The sequence below is a fragment of the Benincasa hispida genome, chromosome 11, assembly GCF_027475165.1.
Source record: "Benincasa hispida cultivar pf3 chromosome 11, pf3_genome.v1.1, whole genome shotgun sequence".
Lineage (NCBI taxonomy): Eukaryota > Viridiplantae > Streptophyta > Magnoliopsida > Cucurbitales > Cucurbitaceae > Benincasa > Benincasa hispida.
Genome location: NC_143488.1, coordinates 37,985,750 through 37,996,563, shown reverse-complemented (window position 1 = coordinate 37,996,563; position 10,814 = coordinate 37,985,750). Strand labels below are relative to the sequence as shown.

General features: G+C 35.5%; 1 protein-coding gene across 3 annotated transcripts; it reads right to left on the bottom strand.

Annotated features, from left to right (window-relative positions):
- Nucleotides 1-5,909: 5,909 nt before the first annotated feature.
- LOC120091286 (Magnesium transporter CorA-like family protein) lies at nucleotides 5,910-10,294 on the bottom strand. 3 transcript variants are annotated; one of them, XM_039049253.2, is made up of 6 exons: nucleotides 10,107-10,294; nucleotides 9,722-9,954; nucleotides 8,617-9,382; nucleotides 7,985-8,064; nucleotides 6,577-6,841; nucleotides 5,910-6,474 (listed from the first exon to the last, which is right to left on the bottom strand). In XM_039049253.2, the coding sequence occupies exons 3-6, from the start codon at nucleotides 9,371-9,373 to the stop codon at nucleotides 6,206-6,208; spliced, it is 1,371 nt and encodes a 456-aa protein (XP_038905181.1). In that variant the 5' UTR covers nucleotides 9,374-9,382; nucleotides 9,722-9,954; nucleotides 10,107-10,294; the 3' UTR covers nucleotides 5,910-6,205. The 3 variants fall into 3 exon arrangements, with proteins under 3 accessions (XP_038905181.1, XP_038905180.1, XP_038905182.1); XM_039049252.2 differs by having other exon boundaries at nucleotides 9,841-9,954; nucleotides 10,107-10,290; XM_039049254.2 differs by lacking the exon at nucleotides 10,107-10,294 and having other exon boundaries at nucleotides 9,722-9,743; nucleotides 9,841-10,031.
- Nucleotides 10,295-10,814: the final 520 nt, after the last annotated feature.

The window sequence follows — 10,814 nt, the reverse complement described above, 5'->3', positions numbered from 1 at the left end:
TTCCTTGGAGCTTATTCTTTGGTAGCCCCACCATGTAAACTAGACTCTCTGAGCTTTTAGGTGGCTTTAGAATCAATCCAAACGCACGAGTATTCTGGGAGAACTTCTCATCCTAAATTGATGCTACTTCCAGACCTTCCTGTCCGACAGTATCTTCCCCTCTTGGAACCTCTTGACCAACACATGGTCTTACTATCAACGCATAGTCTCCTCCCAATACACTATTCTTTATGTCATTTGAAGAGATTTTGAGTTATGGTCTGAAGTCCTTGGCCCTATTTATATGCGTCCAAGATCTCTCTAAGGCCGACACCTCCTACTTGGCCGCATGTTCAAGTGTCCTTTCCTTACACTATTAATGCAATCTTGCGTCAGCGTAAGCCAAGGTGTCTTGCTCCCCTTCTACCAATGCATAGCCCTCAAGTTTGCATGTCTTCTTATGCATCCACTTCATTTTCTTAAGGCCTAAGATTCCTTCCCAACAAGCCACATGTCCGGATGACGTCCTTGCATGCGTCTATCCAATCTCATATGCGGTCATCTAACCACAAATGCGTCCATCAAAATGTCCGGACACCATCAATCGGTGCATGTGTCCGTTCAATCTTACCTTGTGCATCTAATCGACATAACTTAGTCACATATGCTAGATGCTCGCAAAGCTCATCTTTAGCCACATATCCTTCTCTTCCGCATGACTTACCTTTGCCCTAGGCGTTCAATTAGGATAATGACCAACACCCTTTCAACGCATACTACTAGCCTTGTCCTATGCGCCCACATGCCCTCGGATGTCCAACGCATAGCACATCACCAACACATAGCAACCTTTGGGTTAACTTGGTTCTCAACTTAACATCTCAAGGCATAGCCTACCATCGCCTAGGTTCTTGCTAACGCATCCCTTATGACTAACACAACCAACCTCATGAACCTTATTACCGCAAGCCTTAGCAACACAAAGACAAATCACCATGCGTCCACCTTAGCTCATTCCATCGCCTAGCTCATACTTCAGCAAGGCCGCTGCATCCATCGTATCCATCGCATCCATTGTTGCATGCCATCGCATCCATCGTGTAGCATCATCGCATGCCATTGTGTAGCACTGCCGCATCCATCGCGTAGCATCGCCGCATGCCTTTTTCGCATACTACCAATGCATTCCTTTGGCCACATACACACATACCATCGGCCGCATCACCGTATGCCCTCGACCGTATCACCGCATGCCTTGCGTAACATTGCCACATCCATCACCACATGCCTCTATCGCCGCATGCCTTCGGCAGTTTAGAATTGAGTACTATCGTATAGTGTAACTCGATCCTTCGTTTAGTCTCTCGATTAATAATCTGATTACTTGTTATCGTTGTCTTGAGAATTTTGAAATCATATTTCTTTTTTCTTTATCTCACAGTTAGCCATAAAACCGTTTAAAACCACCCACTAAGGTTGATTATTTAGAAAAAGAAATATCAATTATCATATAATTAATAAATTATAAATAAATATAATAACTAACTTATTATTATATTTATAACCTATAGTTTTAATATTACATCATATGCAACATATAAACCATAGTTCTTTTTTTCTTTATATGACATTTAATATAAATCATATTTATATTAATTCCTCCAATCAAATAATAATGTATCAAATACATCATATCAATTATATCATATATAATTGAATTAATTTAATTATATCATATATAATCAAATTCCCTCTTGTTAATTTGAACATTTCAAACTAACCCAAAAACTGATTCTCAACTTCAATCCATTGAGCTACCAAGGGGACCTTATGAACCTATAGCTTGAAGCTTCAACGATACGTGAATAACTGACTAAACTCTTTAATCATGATATTCACCATCCGTTAACTGTCGGACACTCCACTAAAGACCGACAGCTGCACTCTTTACACTACAGATATATTTTGTATCTATTGAATATAACCAATCAACAGTACGATGACCCTTCATAAATTGCTCGTAAGTACAGCTAGGCTAAATTACCGTTTTGCCTTTGTAGTTACATCTAACTTCTTAAGTACCACTAATCCCTCTAATGAACAATAAATCATAATTCAACTATGACCAAACCCCTCTCGGGCCAGGAGAGGGTGTGGCTCACATTGTTCAAGCCCTAGAATCAGCCCTTAAAGGAGCAATTATCTACTTACCCCGACGTTGGGGAAGGAGTGAATTTCTTCTTGTGTAGCTGTGTTCCCAGCTCCCAAATCAGACGAATCCTCAAAATGGTAGGCTTGTTGAATCGATGATCTGGCCACTCTCAACCATACAAATCAAAGTACTGCCTTCATAGGCAGGAGTTCATAACTCAGTCAAGATTCAGGTTATGTTACCTGTGGTTATCTTGGTGAAATGTAAGTCTCTATTATGAATGACATTATATAATGAGACTAAATATTTTGTGGTCTGGTCTTATACAAACTCCTTCGTATAGAATATCCCCTCTCACATGTCTCTACATGAATGATCAAGATCAAATAATTTGTAACACTTTACAACAATTGTAATATCTACAAAACGGGCCATACTTGTAGTGTCACAAGGATAAAGTATCTAGCCTTATCCATCTACTATAGACCATTTAGGTTATCACTTAAACATGATCCACCCATATGTCTCTACATACATGTTTAAGCTATAAGATAATATTGGATGTTAGTTTATTGGTCTGTGGTTAATGCAACTAATTTTGAAATAAAACATCAATATTTTATTACATAAATAAAATGTTTGTATGTTACAGTTAGAAACTATAGGACCATATGAGATTTAGAGCATCAACCCCAATAATTATTTGGGTTAAAGTCCAACTAAGCCCAAAAATGAATTGAATTTGATCTAAATGTCAAATCAGACTCCAATCCAACTAATTGGACCCAAAGGCCAGACTCATGGACCAACCCAACCCAAGTCCAACTAATCGGACCCAAGGGTCAGGGCCATGGACCAACCAAGCTCAAACCCACGATGCCCACCAGAGTACTCTATACATAGAGAAGCTCTCCTCATTTGTAGATGTCAGAAATTCTATATTCCAGAGGGCCTAGAGAGAATTCTCTCAACAACTAGAAGGCTTTTAAAACTGATCACAATTAAAAACTAAAGTCCTTCAGAGATACAAGAATTCTTCTAAGACTTCAACTTCAAGAACATCACGTGCTTCACTTCCTCAAATCAAGCGTACACATTCGATCAAGAGAGAATCAAAGGATCAAGTACTAAAGATCGAACCACATCACATCGAAGCAACATCAACATCAACTCAAGTTCAGTTCCACGAAACAAGTTTTCTCCGGAAACCTCGTGCAAATACCAATCCTCCAAGAAATCATCAAGTCCAAAGGCCGATCATCCAAGAAGATCAACAAGCCCAAAAATCGATCATCTAAGAAGGTCAACAAGCCCAAAAATCGATCATCTAAGAAGTCAACAAGTCTAAAGGCCAATCGTCCAAGAAGATCAACTAGTTTAAATATTAAAGTTTATTTTCAACGCATCAAAGAATTATTGTGTTAGAGATTGTACTTGCTACACTGAAATTGATACAAATACAAAGTTCAATTCCACGAAATAAGTATCTCTAGAAATCTTGTGTGAACATCTAGTATCTATAAAATGTACGAGTCGCAATATGGTTTTTTTATGTTTAGGTCAACATATCAAATAGGTTTGTTCGCACTAGGTTTTTTAGAGAAACTTATTCCGCGTAGTTGAACTTGGGTTGATGTAGATTTGATGTGGATATGGTTCGATCTCTAGTATTTGATCGTCTAATTCTCTCTCGGTTGAATGTGTACGCTTGATTTGAGGAAGTGGAGCGTGTGATGTTCTTGAAGTTGAAATATTGGAAGGATGTTTGTATCTCCAAAAGACTTTCAATCTTCAAGTGTGGTTAGCTTCAGAAGTTACAAAGTCTTCTAATTGATGGGAGAAGTCTCTCTGTGCCTTCTAAAATGTAAAATTTTTTATCCCCATAAATGAAGAGAACTCATCTATTTATAAAGTTCTCTATTGGGTTTTGTGGGCTTACACTCAGTTGGTCCTATTTTCGAGCTCAATTGGATTTTAGCCCAAATAATAAATATCAAATTGGACGAAATTAATTTTATTCAATACAACAACGATGATGAAAATACGTGGCATCATCAAAATTTTCCAATTTATGTCTTCAATTTCAATTTGGGTCATGTGTCAACTATTAATTGGTCTCAAATATGATGATTTGTAATCTTGTCATGAATTTTAGAAATCACGTGGTAATTTGTGCTTGGTCCGAAATTTCTCATTCAACAAGATTGTTTTGTGTGAACATATAGTTTCACACCATGTAGGATGAAAATTTGAACTTCTTTTGTTTTAGTGAAAGAGTAGTTTAAAGGGTATATATTTCAATTTTTGCTCAAATTAGTATACTATTAAAAATGTTAATGTATTAACAACTCATTGTCTTTTTTAGAGTCATTTTGAAATTGCTAAATTCACTTTTTTAATGTCCAAAATTACTTAAAAATATAAAATCACTCCAAATTTATTTAATAGTTAATTTTACGTTTTTAAATATAATTTTTATATCATGAAAATTAATTTTGAATGATTAAAATTATGGTAAATTTAAAGATGACAAAAGTGATGTTAACTATTTTAAAATCACTCCCAAATATATATCACAAGATTATTATGCTTGATTTTAAAACTAATTACACAAAATAAATTTGAAGTCTTAAAAAGTTGGACTCATACACATATATAAACATACATGGAAACCATAATTATAAACTTAAATATTGTGGCCCCATTTAGCCACGGTTTTATCTATAATTTTATGTGTTTGAAATTTATGTTTGCTTTTATATTATGTTTTTCTTACATTTCTTTAAAGAAACCCTTAAATTCTTAGTTAAATTCTAGAAACAAAAGTAATTTAGACCCCGTTTGGTAGCCATTTCATTTATTATTTTTTGTTATCGAAAATTAAGTATATTTCATCATAATTTCTTACAATAATTTACGGAAGTTGAATTCTTAACCAAATTCTAAAATCTAAAAACAAATTTTCAATTCTTTTTCTTTTAGATTTCAAAACTTGACTTTTCTTTTTAAAAAACATCGGTAAAAGAGTAGGTAACAAGACAAGAAATTTAGAGATGGAATGAGGATTTTTAAGTATAATTGCAAGGAGTTAATAATCAAGTCTATAACATATTTTTAAAGAATTGCAAATATAAAAAAATCCATCAGTAGTACATTTTATCACTAAAAGATTTCTACCAACAACATAGTTTATCGTTCATAGGCTTAGGGAGTTGGATCTAAATTTTGCTATATCTACAAATTCTTTTGCATAGTATTATGCTTGTTAATATTTTGGATTTTATTGCTAAATTTGCAACTATACCTCTATTTGTAAGCTTAATTTTCAATAACAAAAAACTAAACGATTACCAAATGAAATCTTAGTATTCAAATTTTAAATTGATTTTTTTAAACATTGGTTATGGATAGAAAACAAAGGAATTATATGAGTAAAAGTAGTATATATAAGTTTAATTTTCAAAAACAAATTTCAAATGGTTACCGAATTCTGATCGTTGCATGTCCATTTTGTTATACAAAATCATGAATTTGCTAAACAACCAAATAGACATTACATGGAGTGACAACAAATAATCTTATCCACGAAAAACATTGTTGTTAACAGTTGCAATTCATCATTGATGAATGTTAATAAGTACAGCAATCTAGGTGGATGAGGAACTGATCAAAGCATTGATGCTGCCAAAAATCGACAATGCACAACAATGTGAATACAAATCTCTGAGGAAGGAAAAAAAGAATAAAAGAAACTGTACATGTAAAGAGCTTACAAATATGAAGAAACAAAAACCATGTTAGGATAAAACTGGCTAACCTCATTGACCTGAAACAAACTGCAATCAAGTTCTTTCAAGTCTCCCAGGCTAAGGGAGGATGATACAGTTGGAATGTACTATATCTCATTAGTTATCGACTAATTGGAATTTGACAGGCATTGGTAGCTAAAGGGTTTAACTTACAAATCTAAGATCAAGAACGAGAACAAGACCGAGGTGCTGGGTTTGCAAAAGGGCATATTCGTCTAATGGTTGGAACAAACCGAGCACATGAAAAGGATGGCATATCATATCATCAAATCCGAAGATAGCCTCCTCCCCTGTCTTCAACCCCATTTCTCACAGTTCTCTTCAGAAAAGACTTTCTGTTGAGAGACCAGCTCTTTCTCATCTTTCTACGCCGGTTCCACGTCGCTAAGTAGGTATAAAGAGCGGGGAAACTGAAGCAGAGCAGCACCAGTAGTAGCATTACGACGCAGAGAAACATTACGTTGCGAAATCCCTCTTTCAACTCTGGATTTCTCTGCTCGGTCCATGGTACTCCACCAACATTCATGCCAAATACTGCCAGGACAGTTCCAAAACAATTGGATGAGTTTCTTCAAATGGATCAGATCATGGAAAAAGAAATGAAACTAAAAACTGTTTTTCAAAAGAGTTAGTTACCTCCAGTAATGACGGATAAAGGTAAGAATATGATTGAAAGAAATGATAGATAATAGAGTTTCCTGTTAATTTGCTCGGCTTGCCAGCTATCAAGGCCAGCCTGAATAGCAGTGACACGGTTCGCTATAAATCCCACATTCTCTTTCAACCGTCTTAATCGTCCGATTAGTTCCTCAAGTGCACTGATGTCTTCACTAGAAAACCATTGTTTAGATGAACACTTCTCTTTTACTCGTGGATAGACTTGTTCCCCATGTGCAATCACCTGCGCTCAATGAAAAGACAGACAAAAAGATAACAAATACGTAAGGGAAGATTAATAAGCATGACAAACAATGGCACAAGATACGAACATCCAAACATCATCTTCCACGTACAATGGTTACATACTGCATTTCCTAGATTGAAGCATATGGTTCAATTCATTTCCATTCATACAAAAATTCATTTGCCAAGATATGTCAACAGCAACTCGATTTTCAAGTCAATGATTCCTTGATGAGCTAAGCAAGAGGTCAACAGTCAGGTTATGGTAGGTTGAAACATCAGGTCATTTATGGAGAATCTTTGATCTGACAGATCAACAGATCATTGTGGAACAAGTACCAAAGGGTTTGATCCTCACCCTTATCAAAAGCCTCCAATAAGGTCCATTGTTCCCTGTCTGATCAATTATCTAGCAATCATTTAAAATTAATTAAATTACAAGTTTAGTTTGTGAACTTGTAAGATTATGTCTATTTTCAGGGGATGTCGTCTATTTGGTTCCTATGCTTTAAGGGAGTGTTTGGGACGTTGAGTGAGTTTTGAAGTAATATGTTGGAGTTAGGAAGTTTGTGTTTGGGATGCAGAGTTGGAAAAATGGTGTTTCTCGATAAATATGCAAATTTCAAAGTGAACACTGTTGAAGTTAGTGAATTGAGTTATTTAACACCAATTTATGAAGTTAATGGGCCAAACACCCAAAAAAGAATTCTAATATGAAATTAAATATTTTATTTTGTGTCTAGTAAGTCTCAATTGTTAACTTCTTCGAGTAAACAGTTGCGTGACAGACTATTTTAAATCACATAGTGGGATGACTTTAGGCAGCTTTGAGTATTTGGTGGCATAATTGTTTAAATTATAAGTTAACAAATGTCCCATTAGACATAAAATCTAAACTTAAAAGACATAACATATTAGGATCTCTTGAATATTTTGAATCATAGGGACTAAAAATATATGACTTCTCTTGAATCTTTTGAACGATAGGGACTAAAAATATATGACTTCGAAAGACCGATTGATGGCCTACTAGAAACTTATCAAGGTACAAAAATCAAATAAACACAACCCAGAAAGGTCGGGGTGGCCCTGGTCTAGAAAAACAGGAGAGAAAGTAAAAGAAAATGAATTGAGAAACTACCTGCAGGAGCCGCTGCAAATTAAGGTTCATTTTGGGGAATCTTCGGTCATCGAGCATTTGCTTTTTTAAGGCGAATCCACCTAAACAGCATAAGAATGTACTTCTAATATTACACATGGAAAATCCAAAAAGACATCACGTATTCTGTCAGTGAGATTATAGGAAGAATAAAAGTTCATGATAATAGATAAATATTGTAAACTTTGATTGTTCCATTTTCATCTTTCAATTATATCTGCAATGTTTAAGACAGCCCACCAACGGACGGAGGAGCAAGAAAAATAATTCAGGAAGTTCCAAAGCAATCAGATGACATACAATGGCGCACAGTTACATGTAATGAACTGATATGGCTAATGCTCTTGATTAAAAAAACCAAACGAGTCCGACGTGACAATGTATTAAGCAAGTACACCTCTGGAATATAAAAATACACATTTCTTTATGATTTCTTTTTAATCAGTGGGAATGAAGTAATTGGGCAAGACAAAATTCCAGTTCCTAGAATTAATTAAGACCCATATTCCATCTCGAAAGGAATTATTCATAATCCTTTTCTAAACTATGAAATTGTGTTGAATCTACATCTATGTTGGGGGGAAGGAAAAAAAAAAGGAAAGAACTACACATACCTTTATCCATTTCAAGCTCCACGGAATCCAATTCAATCTCAAGCTTAGTCACAACATCTTGAAGGTGATCCATATGTGTATCAATAATATGAACAACCAGATTTGAGAGGGATGCTGGCACAGGATTATCAGCCTCTTCCGAGTGATTCATTGTCAATAAGAATTCAAGAACATGCTCCCTAATCACAATGCCCCCACCTTCTCTCTGCTCACCTCTAAAGTGGGAGGGGCTCTCCACACTAGGAACCTCCGAGAGAAGAGACTGACCGACCGGTGAGAATCCTAATCTCGGAACACGGCCTAAAGACACGGTGATGACAGAATTCTCAGTAATTCTAGCAGCAATTCTGAATGTAAAGTCACTAGATGCAGGACCAGGTGAATTGACTCTAAAGACAAGAGCCCCATCAACATGTCCACAAAAGGGTCCATTGCTTATAAGGGAAAGAATATCTTGAAGTTTCAAAGGTGGGCAAAGAACATCAATGAGATACTGAGCAGATTGGGCCAGTTTTTGATTTCCTTTTGGAAGTTCAACATGATACCAACAGAATTCCTTTCCCCTACCCTCAATAAGATCCCATTCCTTGTTATAGTAATTGCCATTTCCATCAAATATGTAAGCTCTCTTCCTCACCATGCCCGGAAAATGCGTACGGGACAAACCAGCCTCCCGCAAAAGAAGACGTGCTGAAGGTTCCCTCTCCATTTCATCCAATTCTCCATTAGCAACAGGCTCCGCATTAGCAAGCTCCATGTATTTGTTCTGGAATTTCAAATAACACCACAGATCAAAAACCCCATCACTAACTAATTGAAGCAAACTGTTCTAATTTCCCCTCCCCCCCCCCCATCATCAATTTTGACAAATTCATTGCTTAAAATAAAACTTTAATCCCACTTGGATCTAAACAATGAAAAAGTAGCAAAAACCCACTTGCCCCTGTCTTGAAGAAAGCAAGATTCCAGAACCATTTTAAAAGGGGCAGAGATGGATCAATGGAATAATAATCAGTTAAGACGAATCGCAAATGGAAATCGCTAAAGCAACCGAGAACAAAAGCAACAAAAACATGTAATAAAATAAAAAATCAAAGAAAATTACCTCCCGAAAAGACTCGAAAACCCTATCCCCAGAGCATCAACAAGAAAACCCTCATCAGAAACAACACAATCTAAAAGAGAGTCACCCAAAATTTGAAAAGAAACGAAGAAAAAGAATACCTTCACAGCCTTGTCAAAGGCCATTCAACGACTAACCAACCACGTAGGTTACGAAACATGAAATCGCAAAGAAGATTCAACACCAACGTGGAATTTTCCGCAATATGTAATGCCCTGTGATAGACAGAAAAGATTAAACAATACTTGTTCTTCGGATTGTCGTCTTTCGAGGAAGCTTCCTTCTCATCGACAAGTTTGGGAAGTTGATTTGGAACTATTTGAAATCGAATGCAGCGCTGTATAAGAATAATAATTCGAACACTTACAATCACGAACAGTTTTGAATAATTTGTTGACAAGACGTTGAAATTCAAATCTATGACGCTTGAATTTAGATCCACTTAAAATCTTTTCTTCGTAGGGACTTGAAATTGATGGTCTCGGCGGCCGGTAATTGCCCATTGATACCAGAAAATAGTAAAATATAGTTTACAAAATTGGTAAAGCCAAAGGCAGGAAGGGTAACTATGAAATGACTATCTATAACCTACCCAAACCAAGTAATTTTTCTTTTTTTATTTATATCCATAAGTGTTCGGACCATTTTAAACATATCTATTAATCTTATCGGACAATCTGTCTCACTCTATAATATTTGGGTATTAAACAAAATTCTTAGACCAAATAACTTTTCATATTCTAAAGTGAAAACATCTTCATTTTCTTAAATTTTATTTTGAGTACTTCCTTAGATAAATAGTAATATTAACTTTAAATTATCACAAATATTCCTAGTTATTGGATTGATTTTGGTGAAGCTCTTCAATCTCAAAAGTAAAAACAAAATTTGGAAGCTTTTTGATTATATTCATGGACGAAAAATTTTGTGACTACTTAGGTATGGTTTACGTGAACAAATGTAAACAAGGAGTAAATTTGGGAGTGAGAGCTACGAAAAAATCATCAATGAAAATAAAAAATTGGGGTCATGAGGTTAAAATGAAAGATTGAAAAAAAAATAGTCCCATTTGATA

What these genes read in the sequence shown, in the direction of transcription:
- LOC120091286 (XM_039049252.2), bottom strand. Translation starts at nt 9,864, where the DNA reads ATGGCCTTTGACAAGGCTGTGAAG. An exon ending in ATTTGCAGCGGCTCCTGCAG is followed by an intron (nt 6,842 to 7,984) that starts GTAGTTTCTCAA and finishes CATTGAGCGCAG; the next exon opens with GTGATTGCACATGGGGAACA. An exon ending in TTTATCCGTCATTACTGGAG is followed by an intron (nt 6,475 to 6,576) that starts GTAACTAACTCT and finishes CTGTCCTGGCAG; the next exon opens with TATTTGGCATGAATGTTGGT.